The 26831-nt window shown below is 39.2% G+C and overlaps 1 protein-coding gene across 1 annotated transcript; it reads left to right on the forward strand.

The window, feature by feature from the left end:
* The first annotated feature begins 915 nt into the window (after window positions 1-915).
* HACD1 (3-hydroxyacyl-CoA dehydratase 1) lies at window positions 916-26630 on the forward strand. Its single transcript, XM_066279553.1, has 7 exons — window positions 916-1267; window positions 12431-12548; window positions 12725-12743; window positions 12819-12907; window positions 16472-16593; window positions 22867-23045; window positions 26454-26630. Exons 1-7 carry the CDS (start codon window positions 1014-1016, stop codon window positions 26534-26536), a joined length of 864 nt encoding a protein of 287 aa, XP_066135650.1. The 5' UTR covers window positions 916-1013; the 3' UTR covers window positions 26537-26630.
* Window positions 26631-26831: the final 201 nt, after the last annotated feature.

Genomic DNA, 26831 nt, shown 5'->3' on the forward strand with positions numbered 1-26831 from the left:
GACAGAAGAGTGCTAACATGCTGATTTGGGGGGGACTCAAAGTGTTTCAGGCCTGTAAGTGGTTTACACAGATGATTTCACTTAAATCTCACAACAGTCACATGAGGTAGGTTTTTAAATTCTTTCCATTTAAGAAACAGGCATAAGAGAGGTTTAGCTGCCCAAGTTCACACAGACTGGTGGAGCCAGAAATTTGGGGTTTGAATTTCAGTACTGCAACTCCAGACCCTGCCTTCTTGAAGGGGAAATAGGCAAGAGCTATTAGGAGAAAGTGTATTTGGAGGAAGATTTAAATAAATAAGTAAGCAAATTAAACAAATAAATGAATAAAGGAAAACCATAGCGTGAAGAACAGTGGGATAGTAGCTTCCTACTGGGAAATGGTTCTTGTGAGCCCTAGGTCGGTGGATTGCCTTTATGTATTCAAACTTTTCTTCGTTGGTTTTTTTTTGCCATGTCCTCTTTCCTCGAGCTTCCCTCAAACAGGAACCATTCTGCACTGCATATAAATCAATGCCCTTACAACACCTGGCTCCATGGTCAGTCCTATTGTGTTCCCACTATCCCACGCCCCTCAGGCCAGTAAAAATGAAGCCAGGTGAAGTGGAAATTTCTTCGCCCAAAGCTCTTAAGAATGAAGCTTTAGCGGGAATATCCCTGTACCTGTCTCGGCATCCAGAAACCACTTTATGAAAGGCTGGGTGGGGCAGGGCCACTCGAAGCCCAGGTGAGTCTGTACTGACCGAATGCCGTAGCAAGGCACCCGGCGCCTGCGGCGTCTCTCTGAGAGGAGGTTCCCTCAGCCAGCAGGCAGGTGTTTCGTAAAAGCCCACAAATCGTACCCACGGACTCTGGGGCCCCAGAGGCCCCGCGCTCCGGGCGGGGCCGCCGGGTCTCCGCCTCGCGCGCCCTCACGCGGGCCGGGGGCGGAGCGCCCGGGGCGGCGGCCGGGGGCGCCCACTCCACCCCTCCGGCGGCCGGGCAGGCGTCGCCGAGCCCCCTGCGCGCGGCAGATGGGGCGCCTGACGGAGGCGGCGGCAGCGGGCAGCGGCGCTTCAGCTGCGCGCTGGGCAGGGCCCCCGCCCACTCCCCTTCCCCTCTCGGCCACCTCCCCCGGCTGCACCGCAACCATGGCGTCCAGCGAGGAGGACGGCACCAACGGCGGTGCCTCCGACACCGAGGAGAGGGAGGCCCCCAGCAAGAGAAGGCGCCTAGGCTGGGCGGCCACCGCCTGGCTCACCTTCTACAACATCGCCATGACCGCGGGGTACGTACGCCCCAGAGTCCCTGCGCTCCCTCAGGCCTCCCCGCGCTGCTGTGTCCTGATACTCCGCGCGCTCAGCGCCGGCTGGACGGCTGGGGGCGCGGACTCGAGGGGCGCGCAGGTGGGGCGCGCGGAGGTGGGCGCGGGGTCGGGTTGCGGCGTGGGGGCGCGGGCAGAGGCCGTGGGGGAGGGGCGCGGGAGCCGCCGGCCCAGCCGGCGGGTTGAATGGAGCGGGGCGGGGGACCGGGCCCAGCTCATGGGCATTGCCTAATACGGTGCACGGCGTGGCGCGGCGGCCAGCGCGGGCCGGAGGTTAAGTATAGACCCGGCCAGGAATGCGGGGCCGATCGGCGGGGGAGGCTGCTTCTGCCCGACCGCCCCGGGCACCGCCGCTGCTCCTGTTCTTGGAGAAACGCCTGTATTCAGCCAACCCGGAGCCCGGAGCTGTCCCGTTGGTGTCCCAAACCCGCTTTCTCGGCTGCCGACCCCTAGTGTGCGTTCCCTCGTGTTGCAGATCTCTGGGCAGAGGTTTCTTTTAAAACTGTTACTGTCACCACGATTTTTATTTTTTAAGTAAACATACTTCCTAGAGCTTCTTTCTTGGGACTGTTAAAAAAAAACCCAAAACACAAAAACACCCTGTCTTATTGGAGCGTGTCACTCGTGTCCAGCATCTTTAGGGCCCCATGCTCCATTTACTGATACTTTGTAGTTTTGTTTCTGGCATTGAGTTTGACTTACACGTTGTTACACAGTGACTATCGCACCATTCATTTTAATTTTCATAGCTCTCTTCATTTTTGCTCAGGCTGTTCACTCTTCGTATAATATCCAACATATACCTCCCGTGACTTTTGACCATCTCACCCTCTTCGAAATTTTCTAGGTCACTTACCCGACCTAGAGCAGAATTAATGCTGTCGCCTTTGGTTTCTCACACTTCATTCCTCTCTTTCCAACCTGCCCCAGCAAATTACTGCTTATCTGAAACTTCTCTGTCTCCCTGCCTGTTGTGAGATGGTCCCTTGTCATTTCATCTCTGTTAAAGGCAAGGGTAACTGAAATGGAATGATCTATGTAACTAATTCTTTGGAGGTTTTCTAAACGCATTGAGATTTGAAGAAGGAATAGGATTTACATATGTAGAGGGTAGATATTTTCCAGTGAGAAATTTTGGAAATAGGCATGAAATGTGATAAAACTTGGGTATTTTCTTTTGATTTAATTGGGAAGTTGGGGAACCTTGGCAAATAAGGCTAGAGAAGTGTTGAAAGTGGAACCCAAAGGTCTACATTTAATGGGGTTTTGCTTTTCTCTTAATAGAACTTTGGAATGTTTATTACTTTTTTTGTAATAGTTTTGAAAATAAAATATTTAAGAAATACAATTTTTACAGAAGTGTGAAAAAACTTGCATAATTCTATAAACTAGCATGACCTTTTAAAAAATTGTTTTGTATGACTATCTAACCTTCAGGTTTTTATTGAAACCTATTCTCAGCGAGGCCTTACCTGGCTATCTTCATTTAAATAGCAACCCCACTGAAAAACTCATTATTGCCCTTTCCTACTTTTCTCCATTCCACTTATTGCCATATAATTATACAGTCTATTTTACTAACTTGTCTTATTGATGATTGTCAGTCATTCTCCATTAAAGTGTAAGCTCCATGAAGCAGTCAATAAATATTTATTGTAAATGAATATACATTATAGAGTATTGTAGTTATAGTATCTGCTCTATAGTATATTGTTTTCATTTATTATTCTGTCAAATATTTATATGTAATTTTCATAAATACAGTCTTTCATGGTCATATAAGTGTAGAGTAGATATATGATAACTGATTAAATCATGCCCTAATAACATTTTATTTTTATTATTTGTATTGAATTAGTTGTTTAGGGTGAATTCTCAGAGTAGAATGACACATTTAAAGGATGTAAGGGCCCTGGCCAGGTAACTCAGTTGGTTAGAGTGTATTTTCAATAAGCCAAGATAGCGGGTTCAGTCTTGGGTCAGAGCACATGCAAGAATCAACCAACGAATGCATAAATAAGTGGAACAACAAATTGATGTTTCTCCTTTCCTCCCTTCTTCCCCCTTTCTCTTTCTAAAATCAATAAATTAAAAATATAAGTAAATATGGGTAGGGAAGTGAGCTTTTATTCTTTCCTTTTTTTTTTTCCTTTTCAACAAATACTTTTGAGGCTAAGTGCATTTTCCTAGGTTAACTAAGCAACATAAGATTAATAAATATTTTAGGTCCTGTCCTTGAAGAAGTATAACCTTCCTAGGGCAACAAAAGAAATGAAATAAGTATCTATAGAGGTTTTAGGTCAGAGTAACAAAGCTTTGTGGGGGAGACAGCATTTCAACTGAGCTTTGAGGGATGCGTAGGATTTAGTAGGCATAGACGGGAGCAGCCTGAATTGGGCATGACATCACTGGGCATGCTGATGAAGCAACAGCAAATGGGCTGAAGTGTAGGGAGGGAAATGGAGATGGAGGGGCAGTCTGGGTCACTGCAAAGGCTTCAAATGCCGCAGTAACATGTTTGGATTTAATCTGTAAATGGTACGGGAAGGTGTTGATGAAAGGTTAGGTTTCACTACTTTTTAGCTGGGGAACTTCAGATAAGTTACTTAACCTCTGTGCCCCTGAGTTTTCTCATCTGTACAATTGGAACAACACAGCTTTGCTAGATTATTACAGGGACTAAACATTATAGATATGAAGTGTTTAGCAGGGTGCCTGAAACACAGTTGGTGTTTAAAAATGATAGTTCCTATTATTAGTGGTTAATTTAAAAATACACTTCTTGCAGAAATAACAACTATTTAAGACATTTTCATTTTATTCATACTGTGAATTATTAGATCATCAAACCCAAGATTTAGGCATATGGTATATGTTTTCCAAAATATTAAATAATAGACATATATTTTATGCATGGATTTGCCACAACATGTTCATCCATTCATCTAGTGATGGACATTTGGGTCCTTTCTTATTTTTTGCTATGAACATTCATGTACAGATTTTTAGATAGACATATGCTTTCATTTTTCTTGGATAAACACCTGTGAGTAGAGTGGCTCAGTCATATGGAAGTCACAGTCTTGATTTCCTAAGAAACTGCCAAACTGTTTTCCAAAGTGGTAGTACCATTTTCCATTTCCACAGTCAATGAATGAGAGTTCCAGTTGCCGCATATTCTCACCAGCACTTGGTATAGTCAGTCATAGTTTTAGATGTCCTAATAGATATGCTGTGTTATCTCATTGTGATTTTAATTTCCATTTCCCTAGGGCAGTGGTTCTCAAACTTTTTGAAGTCGGGCACATTTAAAATCCTACAAATAATTGTAGGTGCACTATATACAAATTTCTGAGAAATATGTTATAATAATTAAGTCAAATATTAAAGAAAAAATATATAAAGTCCAAGCATGCTTTTATGGTAATTAAACAAAATAAATATGACAAAATTAAATTTATTCTGACATTAAAAATATTTTTATGTTTATATTTTTTGTTACGCTTTTTAGAATTTGTAAAAAAGGGGTTAAAAAAAAAGATAAGAAATTATCTTTTTAGATAATTATATTCTTAGTAAGATTTAGTAAATTCGGCAGGTCCCGGTGCTAATGTGTTAAGTTTTTTCATTCTTATGTTTATGAGAAACGTGAACCTGATGTGTCCTAGCGATTTCTTCAATGTTTGGGCATATATTTGAAAGGCAAACTGTGTTGAGTGCAGAAAACCCCCACCATACATATCATCTTAACTTTATACCAAACAAAGGATAGAAGAAACTTGCCTCCAGTCTTTCTCCGTGGGAGGTAGTGGAAACAATCCAGCACCACAGCTTAACAGCCTTTTGCAACCTAATCAGGCGAGGTGGAGGTGGGGGGGGGGCAGACTGTCAGTTTACAGCCAATTCCCCACACTTCTGTACCCCCCAAAATCTAAACTCCAAAAACCCTGTTGGTTTTTTGGTCCCCAACAGACACATATTTCTCTGGAATACCATAGGGCACACCTGGAAATCTTCTAGGGCACACACTTTGAGAACCACTGCCCTAGGGACTAATGACACTGAGCATTTTTTCATGTGGTTACTTACCAATTGTTTATCTTTTTGGAATGGTGTCTGTTCAGATCTTTTGCCCATATTTTATGGGGTTGTTTCACTTTCTGTTAACTTTGAGAGTCCTTCATATAGTCTGGATACAAGCCCTTTATCAGATTATGTGACTTGTAAATATGATACTTTGTCCAAGTTTGGGCTTGGATTTTCATTCTCCTCTTAATGTCTCTGAGAGCAGAAGGTCTTAATAAAGTCTAGTTTATCTGCTTTTCTTTCTTTTATGAACCTTTCAGCTTAACTCTGTTAACTTAAATGTGTTATGTGCAATAAGTTAAAATATGCATTAGCTGCTAAACGAAAGTTTCAGATAAGGAAATTTAGACGTGTCATTGAGCAATATAGGAAAGTATGGATGGTATGAATGTCAAAGACCATTGCTGGTACAAGCCTCCAAATGGTTACTTTCAAAGAGGTATAATATAAAGAAGAAATGATCTAGCTGGGTAGCTGGGTAGCACCATCCTGATACGCCAGGTTGCAGGTTCATCCCCAGTCAAGGCATATACAATAACCAGTAAATTCATCAGTAGGTGGAACAACGGGTTGATGTTTTTCTCTCCTCTCCCTCTCCCTCTCCCTCTCCCTCTCCCTCTCCCTCTCCCTCTCCCTCTCCCTCTCCCTCTCCCTCTCCCTCTCCCTCTCCCTCTCCCTCTCCCTCTCCCTCTCCCTCTCCCTCTCCCTCTCCCTCTCCCAACCTCACCTCTCTCCCTTCCACCTTCCATTCCTCCCTCATTCCCTTCCTCCCTCATTCCATCCCTCTTCCTCTCTAAAATCAATAAATAAAAAGTTTTTTTTAAAATAAAGAAGATAAAATTAGAATGTGATTTTTTAATAACTACTAAAATAATGGGTCTGGACAGTAATTATCAATGACGATTAACATCACAGACAAGAGGGACAGCCAGAAATTGTGTACTCCCCAAAGAAGTACACAACACAGCCTGTGAAGTAGCCTGGACCGTGAACTGTGTGATCAGGCCCCTGTAACTATCAACTTACAGGAATTCTAGGGGACAGAAGAACAAATAAATGACAACTGGGTATTTGATTAGTGCAGCCCAGCCTGAGGGTAACTACAGGACAAACCACTTAGTGTCTTGACAGAAAAACTCTAAGAGAAAAGCAAATGGAGGGAGGGAGGGGAAACCTATAGATTAAATGAGACTTAAAGACAGAGCAACTAATTGCAAGGTATGATTTTTATTTCAATCATAATGTAAAGAAAAGAAACAATTGAGGAAATTTGTGTTTTCATTGTTTTGTGATTTAAGTTATTGTCAATTTAAAAAAATGGGATAGTGGTATTCTAATTATGTTTATTTAAAAATGCTTTTAGAGATATATAATTGAGCATTTATGAATTACTGTAAGAGGTATGATTTGATTCAAAATAATGAGGAGAGGAGGTGGTGGGGAGAGAAGTGAAAAAGGTTTAAATGAAACAAAATTGTCCATAAGATAATAGTTGAAGGGGGGAATGGGCACATTATAGCATTCTCTATATCTTTGTTTATGTTTGAAATTGTAGTAAACATTTAAAATGCAGTGTTTAAAATTTTTTTTAAAAAGGAGATGTAGATAAACAGGTTCTTAAAGAAGCATGTGGTCTCCAAGAAATCTCAGGAGAAAAAGAAACATGAGAAGACAGCTAGAGGAAAGCCCGTCTCTCAGTAAGGTTTCTCAGGGTGGTTATAGCCATATGGGCTCCAGAAGAAGGCCCTGTGTTTAGCAAATAATGGCATGTATCTGCTGTTACAGCACTGTTCTATTGTCTCCACTTACTGATTCTGTTCTTTGAGGTAAGAACTGTCCTGTTTATCTTCTAATTCCCCAGCTTCTGGCACATTACCTGGCTTAGCAATAAATGTTGAACCTAAAGACAATAAAATAAATTACACAAGTAAGCAAGGAACTTTCTACAAGTGGAACACATGTTTACATTTTCCTTAGAGAGTGTTTTGTCAAAAACCGTGTATCCATTTGGGTAATCAATAGCTCTGACACACACACACACACACACACACACACACACACACACCCATGCATGCACATACACATTTAATACAGAACATTTTCAGAAAAGAATTTCTAAATGTATAAGTTCTAATTGTTTTTGGAATTGCTTTTGGTTTTGGTACAGTTACTGAACTGATGGCTGTAGAAGTCCAGTTAGGTAAATGTAGGGCCCTTAGGAGAGAATTTGTTCTAGTGGGATTTAGGAAGTGAGTGCTCATTACTTCAGATTAGTTCTTGGCCAGATGAGAGATTAGCATAGATGGTTCAGTGGCCCTTTCTGACCCCACTGTGTTAATTTCCTTTATTTTAAACAGGTTAGTGATTAGTATTATCATAATACAATACTAGTTGGTACAATACTGCCACCTATGGAGTAACAGTAAAATTTGTTATAATGATATAATGGATGAATTTTTATGTCATGCTATTTAAAAATACAGAAAACTTGCCCATGAATTCTTTGGTAGGCTAATAACTTACCTCTTTGATCTTTTGTAAAAATATGACTTTGGATTTACCTAAAAAAAAAGAGCCATGTATATGGAAAGTGTGAATTCAAACATCTTATTGAACTTTTTTTTTCTTTTTCTTTTTTATTTTTCCAAAGTAAGAAGTGGGGAGGCAGTCAGACAGACTCCCGCATGTGCCTGACCTGGATCCACCCCGTGTGCCCACCAGGGGGCGATGCTCTGCCCATCCGGGGGTGTTGCTCCATTGCCGCTGGAGCCACTCTAGCCCCCGAGGCGGAGGCCATGGAACCATCCTTAGCACCAGGGCCAACTTTGCTCCAATGGAGTCTTGGCTGTGGGAGGGGAAGAGAGAGACAGAGAGGAAGGAGAGGGGGAAGGGTGGAGAAGCAAATGGGTGCTTCTCCTGTGTGTCCTGACCGGGAATTGAACCCGGGACTTCCACATGCCAGGCCGACCAGCCAGGGATGAACTTTTTGTTTTCTTTATTAGAAGTAGTGTAGGGACTTGGAATTGAGGGTAATGAAATAACGTTTTAAACCTGGAGGGTACCTAAAATACTATCCAGATTAGTGGTCTAGGGTTAGCCTAGCACAGAATTCAGTGTCAGCTCTCATGTGGGGGTGACACCAGCAGTTGGATTCAGTAAAGCCGTGTTGTAGTGGAAAGGGAACAGCACTGGGTTTTGGAGACCTCAAGGATTGTATTTCAAACTCAACCATTAACTTACTCTAAGACTTAGATAAGTCACTTGATGTCTCTGCATGGTGATTGTCTCATATAGAAGAATGACCTTCAAACTTTTTTGAGAGCACACTGATGTCAGTTACAATATTTGAGTATAACTTTCCCTATAACTTTTTAAAATTTGCTTATAATTTAAATATATGAATTACTATGATTAGAAAATATCTCAAGGCACAGTATATACTTAGAACCAGACCAGTATAACATAATGGAGCATAGACTCTGAGCTAGTGGTGGGTTTAGGTCGCAGGTGAGTGCTTATGTGACCCTTTCTGCCTATTTCCTAAGGCAGGGGTTGGGAGCCTTTTTGGCTGAGAGAGCCATGAACGCCACATATTTTAAAATGTAATTCCGTGGGAGCCATACAACGACCCGTGTACCTTACGCATTATCCAATAAAAATTTGGTGTTGTCCTGGAGGGCAGCTGTGATTGGCTCCAGCCACCTGCAACCATGAACATGAGCGGTAGGAAATGAATGGATTGTAATACATGAGAATGTTTTATATATATATATATTTAAGATTTTATTTATTTATTCATTTTAGAGAGGAGAGAGAGAGAGAGAGAGAGAAAGAGAGAGAGAAGGGAGGAGCAGGAAGCATCAACTCTCATATGTGCCTTGACCAGGCAAGCCTAGGGTTTTGAACCAGCGACCTCAGCATTCCAGGAGAATGTTTTATATTTTTAACGTTATTATTTTTTTTATTAAAGTTTTGTCTGCGAGCCAGATGCAGCCATCAAAAGAACCACATCTGGCTCGCGAGCCATAGGTTCCCGACCCCTGGCCTAAGGAGTCAAATGGGATTATAGTAGTCACTTCCCCATAGGGTCACTGTTAGGGTGGAATATTAAGAGATTAAATATGTGTTTTTTTTTTAGGTGTTAAATATGCTTTTAGAACAGTGTGTAGAACACTGAAAGCACGCTGAATCTATATTGTTATTGTCATTATCAGGAATATGTCTACATTTCAGAGGTCTTTGTGATAGTTTCAGACATTCATCTGACCTTTCACATTTCATAAGAAAGTCATGGCTTCTCTCTTCTGTGCTGAGGTGGAGTAGAAGATCCAAGAGTGAAAGTGTCATTCTGCCACTTACTTATGTTCTATTGAGCTTGCATGTTCATCTGATTCAATCAGTAGTTTCTTTGTAGGAGTCTGAAGTCACTTTATGACTGTTCCTTAAAAAGTTAAAACCATATATTTTCTCTTTTTTTAGTTAACTGTATTAGGGTGACATTAGTAAGGTTATATATGTTTATAGTATATAGTTCTGTGATACATTATCTGTATATTGCATTGTGTGCACACCACTCAAAGTCAAATTTTCTTCTGTCATCATATATTTGACCCCCTTTACTGACTACTACCCTACCCCCTCCCCTCTGGTAACCACTATACTGCTATCTGTGTCTATGAGTTTTTGTTTATTTTCCTTATTTGCTCACTTGTTGCTTTCAGTTTGATATCTCATATATGAGTGAAATCATATGGTTCTTGACTTTTTTAGTCTGACTTATTTTGCTTAGCATGATATTCTCCTTGTCCGCCCATGTTGTTGCAAATGACAGTATTTTGTCTTTTCTAATGGCTGAGTAGTATTCATTGTATATATGTACCACATCTTCTTTATCCAATCATGCACTGAAGGACACTTGAGTTGTGTCCATGTCATGGCTACTGTGAATAATGCTAGTAATGCTTCAGTGGACATAGAGGTGCGTATATCTTTGCAAATAAATGTTTCCAAGTTTTTAAGATAGATACCCAGAAGAGGGGTTGCTGGGTCATATGGTAACTCTATTCTTGATTTTTTGGAAGACACTGCATACTGTTTTTCATAGTGGCTGCACCAGTTTACATTCCCACCAGCAGTGAAAGAGGATTCCTTTTTTTCTACAGCCTCTCCAACACTTCTTATATTTGTCCTATTGATACTAGCCATTCTAACAGGTGTGAGGTGGTACCTCATTGTAGGTTTGATTTGCATTTCTCTAAAAGCTAGTGAAGTTGAGCGTCTTTTCATATATCTGTTGGCCATTTGTATGTGTTCTTGGAAGAAGTGTCTGTTCAAGTCCTCTGCACATTTTTAATTGGATTATCTATTTGGTATTGAGTTATATGAGTTTTTTATTTATTTTGGATATTAATTTCTTATTGGTGTTGTTTGCAAATATCTACTTCCATTTAATTGGTTGCCTTTCTTTAAAAATTTTTTTAGATTTTATTTATTTTTAGGGGAGAGATAGAGAGAGAAGGAGGAGAAGCAGGAAGCATCAACTCCCATATGTGCCTTGATCAGGCAAGCCCAGGGTTTCAAACCTGCAACCTCAGCATGCCAGGTTGACACTTTATCCACTGTGCCACCACAGGTCAGGCAGTTGCTTTCCTTTGTTGGTGGTTTATTTTGTTGTGCAGAAGCTTTTTAGTTTGATACAGTCCCATTCATTTATTTTTGCCTTTACTTCCCTTTGGGGTCAAGTTTATAAAATCTTCTCTAAGACCAAGGTCTGTGAATTTAGTACCTATGTTTTTCTTCTATGTAGTTTTTTGTTTCAGATATAATATTTAAGTCTTTGCTCCATTTTGAGTTAATTTGTATACAGAGGGACAAATTGTAGTCTAGTTTTATTCTTTTGCACATGTTTTTCCAATTTTCCCAGCACCATTTATTGAAGGTTTTTTTTTTTCTATTGTGTGTTTTTGACTCCTTTATAGAAAATTATTTGCCCACATATATGTGGTTTTATTTCTGGGCTCTCAGTTCTGTTCCGTTGGTCTATGTGTCTGTTAATCTGCCAATACCATGCTGTTTTGATTATTGTTGCTGATATCTCTGGCTTTGTTATTTTTTCTCCAGATTGCTTTGGCAATTTGGGATCTTCTGTGGTTCAGTACAAATCTGATGAGTTTTTTGTTTTATTTTTAAAAGTAATTTTGTAATTTATAAGTCCATTTAACTAGACACTCTGGAGATCACTAATTTAAAAGCCTGGGGTGGCTATTCATGTCCGTGGGTACATCATTTCAGATTTAAAACAGTTACAGATGGTGGGACTTTTTCAAACTTAACTATATTTTTGTAATTGTGAGAGAAACCAAAAAAAAATTTACCTCTCATCACTAGGTTTAGGAGGTTGAGTAGTAAGGTGATAAAGCTGGTCTCCTGAAGGGCAGCTTATATTTTAATTACCATTAGTTCACAGTAAAGACTCTATATTTGATGTACAAATAGAATTTGAAAAGTGAGGACATAGATTTTTAAAAAAAATAAACTCTATAAAAGCAGGTCCATGCCTGATCTTCAATATGTCCATTATATAGCAATTGTTTTTATTTAAGTTATAAAAATATTGATTCTTATTAAAGATTTTATTTATAATTACATATAGTTATATATTATGCATTTATATAAAGTAGATATTTATACATACACAGCTTTTTACCTTAAGAAACCACTATATAATTCTATATAATTATTAAATGCTTTATAATAACTTCATTTTTGATAGTAAACCCGATGTTTTTCAGTCTGTCAGTCACAATGAATGTTGTTTGACATTTTTATGTAGTCAGTCTCAAATATGCTCTAGACCCTCCTTTGAAGAGTCAATGTAAAAATAATGTGCATCATTTCTTCCTGGGATTTTTAAAAATAGAATAATTAACTGAGCATAATAAAACATACATGTTATTACTATATAAGTTACGGCATCCTTTTTAGGAAGATCAGTGGTATTCATTTTGATAGAACTTTATAAAATACTTTTATTTTCTTTAGGTGGTTGGTTCTAGCTATTGCCATGGTACGTTTTTATATGGAAAAAGGAACACACAAAGGTTTATATAAAAGTATTCAGAAGACACTGAAATTTTTCCAGACATTTGCCTTGCTTGAGGTAAGTGTTCAATGATGCTATTTTTCTGTCATTTAGTATTTACTTGAAAATATATTTGTTAAGCAAAGCAGTTTTGTTGATTACATACAACCTATAGATTCATTTAAAGCACAATATTAACGGGTTTATTTTATGTTGAACGCTACTAACTTGTGATTTTTTTTATTTGCTTACAGATAGTTCACTGCTTAATTGGTGAGTTTTTTATTTAATTTTTATTTTTGGTATAAATTGCCTGAAGACACTGTTTGACTTGTTTTTCTCTTTAAGGAATTGTGCCTACTTCTGTGCTTGTGGCTGGGGTCCAAGTGAGTTCCAGAATTTTTATGGTGTGGCTCATTACTCACAGTATCAAACCAGTAAGTGACGCAGACATATTCTCTACTTGAGCCTGCGGGACAGCTTTTTTATTAATAGAAATCTAAAATGTTAATACTGGTATATTTCAGGAAGGAGAACTATTGGACAAAAAAATTACTGGGTTTGGATTTAAGTGTGATTGTCTGTTGACTCAGTGAATTAGTAGAATAACTCTGAAACACAGGCAAAAACAAATATTGGCATTTTATATTCATAATATACTCTCCTCTGGTGTTTTCCAACTTTTAAAGTCAATATTCTTCTTCTAATGGTTAACAGAAATTTTTATTTTCTACTAAGGTTATGTGTATTGTCTTTGTTTTTATAATTGTAGTTGTCATTGTAAACAGTTTATTTTTTCTCATGTAGCCTTGAATGTTGTAACAAGAGACTTAAAAAAGTAAATGTAGTTCTGGAGATCAGAACAAATGGGAAAGACTAAAAGTTAGTGGAATTAAGGAGCCTAGGGAAAAATAAGTACATTTTTATTGAGACATGATAGGAGAGAGACCTGAATGTATTTAATGGCTTAAACCTTTTTAGGCAAACACACACATGCTTACTATGTCAAGACATTTGGCTGCATCTTCTTTTTTTTGGGGGGGGGGAGTGAGAGGAGAGGAGATAGTGAGGCAGTTTCCTGCATGCTCCCCGATCGGGATCCACCTGTCAGTCCCATCTGAGGCTGATGCTCAAGTATTGAGCTATTTTTAGCACCTGAGGCTATTGCATTCGGACCAATTGAGCTATCCTCAGCACCCGGGTCGATGTGCAAACCAATCAAGCCACTGGCTATAGGAGTGGGAAAGGAAGAGAAGGGGAGAGGGAGAGAGGCTGGGAGCAGAGGGGAGAAAGAAGCAGATTATCACTTCTTCTGTGTGCCCTGCCTGGGAATCGAACCTGGGATGTCCATATGCTGGGCTGACACTCTATCCACAGAGCCACTGACCAGGACTGATATTGGGTTTTTTAAACCATAACAGAAACATTTCCCAGATGGGCCCTTCTCATCTTCTTGACAGCCTCTGGAATCTCCTGTCTACTTGAGGACAGATCTCTGGCCTCCTTTCCATTCTTCAGATGCCTTTCTTGTCTCCTCCACTTGGGATGAGACCTGTCTTCCCTTCCATTGCCTGCAAGACTCACTGGCCTCCTGTCTGTGTGGAGACAGATCGCTTGGACCTTCTGCCCTTTTATTACTCTACACCAGGGGTAGTCAACCTTTTTATACCTACCGCCCACTTTTGTATTTCTGTTAGTAGTAAAATTTTCTCACCGCCCACCGGTTCCACAGTAATGATGATTTATAAAGTAGGGAAATAACTTTACTTTATAAAATTTATAAAGCAAAGTTAAAGAATATAATAATAATTACTTACCAAGTACTTTATGTCAGATTTTCGCTAAGTTTGGCAGAATAAATCTTTATAAAACAACTTACTATAGTTAAATCTATCTTTTTATTTATACTTTGGTTGCTCCGCTACCGTCCACCATGAAAGCTGGCATGCCCGCTAGTGGGCTGTAGGGACCAGGTTGACTACCACTGCTCTACACTTTAGCCCTCTTGACTAGTATTTTCACTCAACTTACTCAGTCCACCTGGTCCCTGACCAGTGACTGCCATACTGGTCCATGGAGAGCCAGACTTTTAATTCAGATTGCTATGAGTTTAAAGCAGGCGTCCAATATTAACAGAATAAAAGAGACTATCTGGACAGCAGATGACTGTCAGAGCTGAGCCAGGACCAAAGAGAGTCTGAAGACTGAGGAAGAAGAAAGAAAAGACAGGGTGGCCAACATTAACTGGAGAAAAGAGTCTAAAATAAAAACAAGCTAAAGGGTGGCCAGTCCCCAAAAGAAAGAAGATCCATCTGCTTTTTCTTTATGCTCCAGAGGATCTCTGCCGTAAAATTGCTATTTAATTTTATCTAACTGTACTTTCCCTTTCCGTCACTCTTTCATTAATTTAACCAACATTTACTGAGTGCATTCTGTATACCTGGCACTGTGATAATTCATGGATTTACAGAAAATGAATAAGGCATTCCAGCCGTCCTGTGTCCTAGCTGTTGGGGTACAAGGGGCAGTCATATACATATGTTGAATCATTCAATAAACACTGCACAACTGCCCTGTGTATGACACCATGCTAGGAATCTGGCTATAGGTAACACCAATATGGTTTTTGACTATAATTGGGAGGGATACTAAACAAGTGTTGCACAAATAATTGTTTCATTATATTAGTATTGGTGCTTTGAAACTAGAGACCAGCATGTACTACAATATACTTGGGGACTTAGCCTGACCTAGGGTGTGAAGGACAGCTCCTTGAGAAAAGAATGTGTAAGTTGAGCACTGATAGACATATAACAGTCAGGCAGACACATTTTTGTACAATATTGGCCCATGTTGTAATACAGATACAAACGAAATACTGAGAACAAGGAGGGTGAGCAAATTACTGCTCAGGGTGAGGGGAGAGGTTTGGGAAATGTTTTTTAGAGTGTCTTATGTTTTAACTCAATCTTAAAAAGATGAAGGATAAAAGGTTTTCTATGCATTCTAGTTAGAATAGCATGTGTTAAGGCACAAATGTTCAGAGCGTCAAGTTCACTGTCACCAGAGAGACGTATTGGGGTTGCAGGGGTGTGGTGGTCAAGGTGGAGGTGAGTCAAGTGATTGCAGATGAAGTTGGAGAGATTTCTGAGCTCATATTATACAGAACCTTGAACTTCATGCTTAGGTGGTAGCATTGTAGCCTTTCCTCTTGTTAAGCTAGGGCAGTGGTCGGCAAACTCATTAGCAGAGCCAAATATCAATAGTGCAATGATTGAAATTTCTTTTGAGAGCCAAATTTTTTAAACTTAAACTGTATAGGTAGGTATTGAATACATTCCTTATTGAGGTAGCACCTACACGTGGTATTTTGTGGAAGAGCCACACGCAAGGGGCCAAAGAGCCGCACGTGGCTTGCGAGCCACAGTTTGCCGACCAGGGACTAGGGGAACCAATGAAGCTGTTAAGTCACAGGACTAGCTGCCTCCAATTTTGTTTTTGTTTGCTTCTTTGTTTTGCTTCTAAGAGGAAATTTTCTTCCATGAAGAGAATAAAGACTGGAGAGACTTTTTAGGAGGCTGTCATGTGGTCTGGATGAGAAGTGATAAGGCCCTGGATTAAATTGGTGGTAGCAAGGCCAGAGACAAGTGGGCAGATTTGAATTAGTGCTACAACAGAGTGGGCCTGATTTGATGGCCAGTAGATCATCAGAGGGTTAGATTGTTCCCATGCTGGTGTTTTTTTTTTTTTTGGGGGGGGGATGATGCTATCTGTGGATAGCTAAAGGGTGAGAGAGAATCCCGTAGAAATGTGACCATTTCTGTGCTAAGGACATATTTAAATTGTGTGTTTATAATGAATTATGAAGTGGTGACATTATATCTGTCTAACCATACCATTCCATTATAATAAAAGATGCACAGTAAAGAATTAAGATAAAATATTCTTATGGAGAGAAAAGTTCAGCCCAAACAACACTGGATTTTTCTGTCATTCTGCAGATCCAGAATGAGGAGAGTGTGGTGCTTTTTCTGGTCGCGTGGACGGTGACAGAGATTACTCGCTATTCCTTCTACACATTCAGTCTTCTCAACCACTTGCCATACTTCATTAAATGGGCCAGGTGGCGATGCCTTGTAGTTTAGTTTCTTGCAGTCCTGTGCATGTGTATTTGGTTGCTAAGCTAACACCAGAGAATTAATCCTGTGGTGCCAGGGTGCTGCTGTTCTATACATTTAGCAGAGTTATAAGTTGCATTCTAAAGGCATAATTTAATGATCAGAGAGAAATCACAGTAATATATATTTTTAGTGAAATCAATATAAGACAAGTCATATTAGCATCCTTAACCTATAAGTTGGTCATTAATTTTTCTTTGAAAGAAAAATACACATTCTTGGAATTATATTAAATAAACTCTGTGCCAAAAATAAGGCATTTTGTCGGATTGATTTATTTTTCAATCTGGTAGCCACAGTTTTTAGTATCTTATTCACGCAATGTCAAGTTCTTTCAGTATGTCTTAAATAGCAGAGACAGACATTTTTAAAAGTCTCATTTATTTGAAATTTTATTATTTGAAATGGGAACAACATTTGTATTTCAAAGGTTCTAAATATTTGTCCTAAAACAACAGTTTTTAAAGCAAAAGACTTTATTTTTTTAAGTGAGAGGAGGGGAGATAGAGAGACAGACTCCCGCATGTGTCCTGACCAGGATTCACCTGGGGCTGAGGGAGAGAAGGGTGAAAGGGAGAGGAAGAGAAGCAGGTGGTCATTTCTCATGTGTGCCCTGATCAAGTATCCACACAGCAGGCCGACACTGCTCTATCCACTGAGCCAACAGGCCAGAGCCAGTTTTGTTCTTTTCAAAGTTTGAATTCTTTAAGCAGCTGATATTTTATAAAATTATTATAAAAACTAGCCTGACCTGTGGTGGCGCAGTGGATAAAGCGTCAACCTGGAAATGCTGAGGTCGCCGGTTCAAAACCCTGGCTTGCCTGGTCAAGGCACATATGGGAGTTGATGCTTCCAGCTCCTCCCCCCCATCTCTCTCTCCTCTCTAAAATGAATAAATAAAAGTAAAAAATAAAATAAAAAAAGAACTTAAAATTATTATAAAAACTAGACTGTTCTTTGGAGAACAAATCACAAACCAGCATAGATTTGTTTATTTCATTCTCTTTGTTGTACTTATAGTTGCAATAACAACAGTAACAAGAACTTAATGTGCTGTGCGCCAACTGCATACCTGAGATGCTGGCATGAACACAACAAAATCTCTGTATCCAAGATGGAGGAGACAAAAAATAAAACCACTAACAGCTATGTGACATGCCAGGTGGTTAGAAGTTCAAGGAGGCACAGGATAATAGATGTAGATATCGTATGCATCTATCCTATGTAGTAGGATAAAAGGGTTCCACAGTAATTTCATTTTCATTTACATTTTTTTGTTAAACTACAGAAATAATATGTTTTCATTGTAAAGAGCTCAAATAGTATAGGAGGTTGTACAAAAAAACGTAGAAAGACCCTGTTATACTTTTATGTGATCCACTTCTTTCCCCTTGGATGGAAAACATTTAGAGTTTACCTATCCAAGCCTTTTTCAAAACAAAATGTGAAATTTAAAAACAAATAGGATGGCATTATACTTGCTTTTTTATTTTTGAAAGAGAGAAAGAGTGAGAAGCATCAATTCATAATTGCTTTTACTTAAAAATTTTTTGGGTTTTTTTTTTAATTTATTCATTTTTAGAGAGTAGAGGGAGACAGAGAGAAGGTGGGAGAGTAGGAAGCATCAACTCCCATATGTGCCTTGAACAGGCAAGCCCTGGGTTTCAAACTGGTGACCCTAGCATTCCCAGGTCAACACTTGATCCATTGTGCCACCACAGGTCAGGCCATAGTTGCCTTGACTTTAGTTGTGCATTGATTGTTTCTGATATGTGTCTTCACTGCAGCCAAGCCAGCGAGCGACCTTTGGGCTCAAACTGGCTAGTGCTTTGGAATTGTATGGACAATCCCCTGCTCATGCCAGTGACCCGATGCTGACAGGCCCGTGTTCAGAACCGGTGGCCTCCAGGCTTCGAGCCTGAGACCTCAGTATTCCGGGTCAATGCCTTATGCACTGTGTCACCACTGGTCAAGCACTTTCTTTTTGTTTATATCTTGTAGCTCTTTTTTTAAAAAATCACTAAGCATATTTAGATTTAGCTCGTAGTATAACTGACTCAGTGTTTTATCTCTAGAATATAGATCTTTCTTAGGTTCCTAATGTTATAAATACTGCTTTGAGTTATTATAAATACTGTCATGCTATATTCATATTTCTGTTATTTTTAAAACTGGCATTTATAGTAATACATTTCTAACTTGTTTGAAGGTAATCCATAACTAGTGTCAGACTTGTTTTTGATCCCTATATATTAAAAGCCTACCACTTTTTCTTTATTGATTACTTTTTATAACATAATATACATATTAAAATATAATAAATGATAATATATAAGTAAACCAATAAACCAAAAAGAAGAGAAAAACCCTTTTAAATTTTTTATAATCTCCCTGTACAAGGGCCATCACTATTAATTGTGTTATATAATTTTTCAGACTTTGACATTTGTGGCTTATCATTCTGTTTGTAATAAAATGCTTTGGCCTGACCAGGTGGTGGCGCAGTGGATAGAGCATCAGACTGGGATGCGGAAGGACCCAGGTTCGAGACCCTGAGTCGCCAGCTTGAGCGTGGGCTCGTCTGGCTTGAGCAAAAAAGCTCACCAGCTTGGACCCAAGGTCGCTGGCTCCAGCAAGGGGTTACTCGGTCTGCTGAAGGCCCGCGGTCAAGGCACATATGAGAAAGCAATCAATGAACAACTAAGAAGTCGTGGCCTGACCTGTGGTGGCGCAGTGGATAAAGCGTCGACCTGGAAATGCTGAGGTCGCCGGTTCGAAACCCTGGGCTTGCCTGGTCAAGGCACATATGGGAGTTGATGCTTCCTGCTCCTCTCCTCTTCTCTCTCTCTCTCCTCTCTCTCTCTCTCTCTCTCTCTCTCTCTCTCTCTCTCTCTCCCTCTCTCCTTTCTAAAATGAATAAAAAAAAAAAAAAAAAAAAACTAAGAAGTCGCAATGCGCAAGAAAAAACGAATGATTGATGCTTCTCATCTCTCTCCGTTTCTGTCTGTCTGTCCCTGTCTATCTCTGCCTCTGTAAAAAAAAAAAACAAAAAAAAAAACAAAAAACAAAACAAAACAAAACAAAACAAAAAAATAAAATGCTTTGAAATTAAAATTTGAGCCTAAACATAATTTGTCTTAAGAAGGTTGCATTACCATTTATATGTGTTGGTTGGTTTTATTTTGGTTTATTCCTGTTGTACCTGCAAATGTACTCACTTTTAGCAGTTGGGCCTTTCATAAGGTCGGTGGTTTGGAAGGTACTGAACTCTAATCCTAGAATGCTTGCCAGTGTCATTTTGTGTGACCTCAGTCTTCTGGACCCCTAGCACCTTTAAAAATACTAATTCCTGACATAGTCCTTTTTAAATTTACTGTATTTATAACATTTGTTTGTGGAACATAATAGTCTTTAATGGCCTTTTGGAATGCATTTGCACGTCTTGAATTTCTGGAACAGTTCAGAACTCTACCATTGCATGTTGAAATTTGCTGTTTAGAAATTCTTTTTTCAGTCGTCTTAATGTTAAACAAGGTACCTTTCAACTTTGAAATGCATGTTAGCCTAATACATCATGTCATTTCATTATAATCGTGAGTAATTATGTTTGCCAACCCCCTTAAATAACCCGAAGTCGTATTTGCTGTTCAAATGTTGAAGCTATTGTTCTCAAATAAAGCTTCACTTTAGAAATTACTTCATTTATAACTAGTTGGCCTACTGTGATGCTTCAAATATAATCTGATTCTATTTGTGTTGGAAGTGTTCCTAGAAAAGTTCACCAAATATAATTATATATGTTGTTATGTTTTCATTTTAGTTTCAAAAATACATTTCCTTTAAAAAAACTTAGATACCAGTTAGAAATCTTTAAGGAAAATTATATCTTTTTCCGAATGTTAGTTAAATCCTGCTGCCATCAGAACTCAGAGTTGGTGACATGTAATCTTTTATAAATGCAAATGAAGAAAATTATATAATTTATTCTCATCTCATTAAAAATAATCATTCTTTAAGATTTTAAACTAGTTTATTTTAGGAGTTTTTTTTTTTTTAAACAGACAGAGAGAGAATCAGAGAGAGGGATAGACAGGGACAGACAGGAACGGAGAGATGAGAAGCATCAATCATTAGTTTTTCGTTGCGCGTTGCAACACTTGAATTGTTCATTGATTGCTTTCTCATACGTGCCTTGACTGCGGGCCTTCAGCAGACCCAGTAACCCCTTGCTTGAGCCAGTGACCTTGGGCTCAAGCTGGTGAGCTTTTGCTCAAACCAGTTGAGCCCGCGCCCAAGCTGGTGACCTCAGGGTCTCGAACCTGGGTTTTCTGCATCCCAGTCCAACGCTCTATCCACTGCGCCACCGCCCGGTCAGGCGAGTTTTTTTTTTAATTAAAGAACAATGCTACCTCTAAAAATCTTGAGTCATGTAAAGTTAAAAATACTTAAATAAGTCTGAATATTTTACTTGAAAAGGAATCTAATATGTTCAGTTATATGATTTTTGATTGAGATATTAAATTGATATAGCAAAAGATTGATTTAAATGATACACAAATAACTTCACAGACTGGAAAGAAAGCAGGTGATATATATATACTGCGGGAAACGAGTAGATAAGAGGGACAGGAAAAGGACCATTTTCTTTTGATAATAATTCTGTCCCCATCCACCATCTCTAGTCCTTGCATATCCTTGGCATATCAGAATAAGGTGGTTTTTAGGTTGTCTCCAAGCTTCTGTCGTACTGACAAATTTGACTTTTCTTTACTAATATCTCTTAATGCCAACAAAATGATTATGTAAGATAGGGAGTCTTTTTTTTTTTTTTCCACTGAAGTTTTGACTCTAATTTCCTTCTATATAGTGACTGACTTGGAGAAAAATGTTTTTTTATTTTATTTTTTTTAAAAAATGGAGAAATGTATTTGCCTTGGATCCTGGAAGCTCCTGCTGCTGCACTATAGAAACTTGGAGACTGTTCCTCAGACTGTACCATAAATGGCACCTGGCCTGCTTCATGTCAGAGGATTTGCCACAATCCAAATGAATGAAATATGATGATTTGGGATTTTGAATAGAACTCTCTCAGCTCTCTCTTTTTTCTTTTTCCTTACAGAGACAGAGTGAGAAACAGAGAGGGACAGACAGACAGGAAGGGTGAGAGATGAGAAGCATCAATTCTTTGTTTCGGCACCTTAGTTGTTCATTGATCACTTTCTCTTAGGTGCCTTAATGGGTCCGGGGTGGGGGAGTCTGGTGGGGGGCTACAGCAGAGAGAGTGACCCCTTGCTCAAGCCAGCGACCTTGGGCTTCAAGCCAGTGTGACCTTTGGGCTCAAGCCAGCGACCATGGAGTCATGTCTATGATCCCATGTTCGAGCCAGCAACACCTCACTGAAGCTGGTGAGCCCGCCTTCAAGCCATATGAGCCCACGTTCAAGTCTGCGATCTCAGGGTTTCAAACCTGGTCCTCTGCTTCCCAGTCTGATGTTCGAATCCACCGCACCACTGCCTGGTCAGGCTCTCAGCTCTCTTTTATGCAAATGAAACTAGTTTTTAATATAAGAATGCAGGAAACAACTTGTTTTGTTTGTGAACGTAGTTTTATATAATATATTTATTAGTAGTTAGGGATAATTTAGGTAGTATTATCAGTTTTCTGACATATTAATTCTCTTTTAATTAGTAGCCACAGTTTCCAAAATTCCCCCGAAGAACTATACCGGCAATTTCAAGGTTAGGTGTAAAATTAGGATCACAACTGGTCTTTGAAAGCACAGCATTTGAACAATAAATGTCTAGCTGCAGGGGGGCAAAAAATACACACTTGTGATTCCAGGTGTCATAGGAGTTACTGTCACAGTACCTTACAGTGCTACATATGTTTTACAATACAATACTTGTATACTTTAAAATGCTTAAAAGACTGCATATACATTTTAAAAGTGTATTCAGTTATTTTAGTATTATAATGTAAGTTGACCTCTCTTTTTATTATAATCTTTCCATTTGAAATGTAAACTATGGGGGGTGGGGGATAATTAATAAGCAAGTGATTAAAGTAGAAGAAAATCAACCTTTTCGTGTGAGGTTATTATAAATAGGTATAGGAAGGAGAATTTTTAAGTTTAAATATAGTAATAGCAAAAGAACCATGATGAGAAATGTAATACATATTCTAGAAAAATAATTCTCTTGAGGTTTTTCTTTCTCCAGATATAATTTTTTTATCATCTTATATCCTGTTGGAGTTGCTGGTGAACTTCTCACAATATATGCTGCCTTACCATATGTGAAGAAAACCGGAATGTTTTCAATAAGACTTCCTAATAAATACAATGTCTCTTTTGACTACTATTATTTTCTTCTTATCACCATGGCCTCTTATATACCATGTAAGTATGTATTCATTAGTACTTTTGATTTATCATATGCTCTGAAAGTTCTTAGAAAGGTATTATAATTGCTAGCTTAATAATTAAAGAGAAATAATGGCTTGCAAATATATCAGACCTCTTTTCAATCCCACATATATTCATTAATTTGAAATAATTGAAGAGCTTGTGAGTCACAAAAGACTTTTTCCTAGTTATGAGAAGAAAGGTAAGTAAATTAATACACAGATGATTACCTTCTCAAAATTACTTAAAAATAAGCTTAGCAGAATTTTTTTTTTTAAAGCACACATTTGTAAGCATTTTGAATTATGTATCTGAATAGAAACATTTTATTCAAAAAATGTCAGGTCATTTCTACGTATGCATTAAGCATGTACTTGGAAAAATCTAGGAGTACGTTTTTAGTCTTATGAGTGCTGCTCTATGCCCTAGAAAATAATGAAGCTACTTTTCCTAAAATATTTTGAATAATTGAGCCTTTTTACTAATTTCTCATCACCTTTTAATAGTTGCAATGAATTATTGAAGCTTTACTCCATTTAAATACTAATTATAGTATATGCTTAGGTCAAATTTTGATAGTCACTAGCGGGACATTGTAAAGCAAGGTGGTTAGTTGCTCTTTTCAATAAAATTAGAGACTGATGTCAGTGGGGTAAGAGATGAATAAGAAAAGTTTCTGGGCATGGCCAGTTCGCTCAGTGGACAGAGCATGTGGATGTCTCGGGTTCAATCCCTGCTCAGGGCACACATGAGAAGCAACCATCTGCTTTTCTTCCCTCTCTCCCTCCTCTCTCTTCCACTCTCACAGCCAGTGCTTCAATTGGTTGGAGCGTGACCTCGAGTGCTGAGGATAGCTCAGTCAGTCTGAGCCTCAACCTCAGGTGCTGAGGATAGCTCAGTTGATTTGAACATTGGCCCCAGATGGAGGTTGCCTGATGGATTCCAGTTGGGGTGCATGCAGGAGTCTGTCTCTCTATCTCCCCTCCTCTCACTTAAAAAGAAAAAAAAAGTTTATGGAATCTAAATCTACATTGGCACAATATAAAATATTTAACCTAAAGGAGATGAGCATAAAACGTGATCAGCACCTGAAAGCCTCCAGTTTCTTAGCTTTTCAAAATCAAGATTGACTTGATGGTCAGGTAGTGTTTTTATTCCCCTCCCCTTGGTCCATTTCAGCCTATCATTAGATTTCCACCAGAATCAGTTCAGGAGGGCTAAGGAGTGATATACCTATAACACTTGTTTATACCCCCGTGCTTTTCCCAACACTCAATGAATGGCAGCACCCTTGAGCAGAGCTGGTCCTTGTTTCAATGTCTGTAATATCATAGTTGCAAGTTTAGGCATAGAGTGCTGTTCCTCATGACCACTGAGACATCTGCACGAAAACCCACGGTCCAACAAATCATGGTTTGAAACAAGAAAACTAGTTTTTTCTTTTCTTTTCTTTCTTTTTTTTTTTTTTTTTTTTTTTGTATTTTTCCAAAGCTGGAAACGGGGAGGCAGTCATTCAGACTCCCGCATGCACCCAACCGGGATCCACCTGGCACGCCCACCAGGGGGCGATGCTCTGCCCATCCGGGGTGTTGCTCTGCTGCAACCAGAGCCATTCTAGCGCCTGAGGCAGAGGCCATAGAGCCATCCTCAGCGCCCCGGCCAACCTTGCTCCAATGGAGCCTTGGCTGCGGGAGGGAAAGAGAGAGACAGAGAGGAAGGAGAGGGGGAGGGGTGGAGAAGTAGATGGGTGCTTCTCCTATGTGCCCTGGCCGGGAATTGAACCCGGGACTCCCGCATGCCAGGCCGATGCTCTACCACTGAGCCAACCGGCCAGGGTCAAACTAGTTTTTTTTGACTGTGTTTTTCCATGTCCTGGGAGATATAACTCCATCCCATGTCAGTAGCAGCCTCTCAGTTCATCATGCTGACATTTTCCTGCAAGCCCACTTGCTGGGAGATATCAGCCAGGGGGCTGTTTTCCCCTTGATTATTAATATCAGTAATAATAACTAATTTTGCTTTGCTTACTACATTCTTTGCTAATTAAAAGTATTAAAGGTACTTTTTCAGAATTTATTTTAATACTCAAAAGATGTATTGTTAGTTCTTATTTATCATCAGGACTTGACAGATTAGAGAGGTTACCCAGTTAGTTAATAAGGCCAGGATTTGAATTCAAACCTATACTTCTATTAAACTACTCAGAATGTTAGAGAAGCATTTACAATCATCAGTCAGTTTGCTTCAAGTATATAGTATTACCTGAATATATTTAGGCCCATAGTGTAATATAATGGTTATTTTTATCAAAATGGGCAGTACCTAAATTTAAAAAAGTAAAAGCTAATGTCTACTTTTCTCCATTTGAACTATGTTTTAAAAATAGTTATTTAAAGTTGCATAAGCAAGATATTCAAAGCGTGTTTTGTTACTAAATTCATTGATTTGGTTATTCTATTTATCATATTCACGTTTATAACTATCATTTTCACATTTGTATTGTTGATAGTTGATGTGAATTTGTTCATTCACTAATATTTATACTGTAATCCAAAGTACTGATTAAAGTTGACTTAGAGTGATTTCCCAAAATTTGATAGTGTAGATGACTGGTTGTCTAACTGGTCTAATACATGCACATTTCTGAGTTTGTATATAACAGACTACCCTTATATCCAGCTAAGAGGGGCTTCTGCTCTAGGCCCTGTATGGTTCTCCACACAGGTCTCCTGCCTTCTGGTACACACTCTGCGAACCAGTGACCGTGGAATTTGCTACCCACAGTGGCACTGAGTGTACATCAGGGACTGCTTAGGCCTCTCCCCAGGCGGTTCTCCTGAGGGTTAGCCATGGCAGCCGTGTACACAGCCCTGAAATTAAAAGGGTAGCTACGGGCAGCCGTTTGGGAGGGTATGGATTGTGTGGGCTTGCATATCCACACATAGAGTCGCAAGACTCCTTGTGGTTCAGGACCACAAATAGAAGGGAGAGAAGGCAACGAGGAGGGCAACTTTGCTGGGGTGTTCTGGCACAGTATTCCAAATTGTTACAGGATTCTAAATTTAAACATGGCCTTCCAGGACATTACGAAGATATATTTATCAAGATATTTTAATGCCGTAAGCTATGGGCTTCTTAGCAAACCCACAGTTTACGGCATTAAAATATTTAGGCAGATGGTATGTGTGCCTCCATTTGTACTCCTACCCTGAGCTCTATAAGTATTAGGGGGTAGCAGTGGACCCTGTAAGTATTAGGGGGTAGCAGTGGACCCTGTAAGTATTAGGGGGTAGCAGTGGAATATGATGTGCTTGCTCTCAAACTTTGCCTCCTTTAAGAGCTCTCAAGTATAAGTAATTTCCAACGATAGCTTATCTTTCTTTGTTTTCTTTTTCAATGAAGTGTTTCCACAACTCTATTTTCACATGTTACGTCAAAGAAGAAAGGTGCTTCACGGAGAGGTGATTGTCGAAAAGGAAGATTAAATGACCTCCACAAACAAGGTGCTTTGTCCAGAATAACCAGGATTACTTGAGTCCAAGTTTTAATAACAAGAATAAACAACTTCATGAAATATTACAGATTGTCTTATTTCGTCAAATATAACTTGACACACATTGCATTTGCTAATATTGTCTAAACATTGTGCCAGGTCCATTTTCTACAAGATCCATGCAAGTATTTATCAATTCCTGGGTAGATGATGATCATTAAGAAAATCATTGGTGTATTACCTGCAAAAAAAAGCCTTTTGTTTTTTTTTTCTTTTTTGGTTTTACT

The sequence above is a fragment of the Saccopteryx bilineata genome, chromosome 5 (genome assembly GCF_036850765.1).
Source record: "Saccopteryx bilineata isolate mSacBil1 chromosome 5, mSacBil1_pri_phased_curated, whole genome shotgun sequence".
Taxonomy (NCBI): domain Eukaryota; kingdom Metazoa; phylum Chordata; class Mammalia; order Chiroptera; family Emballonuridae; genus Saccopteryx; species Saccopteryx bilineata.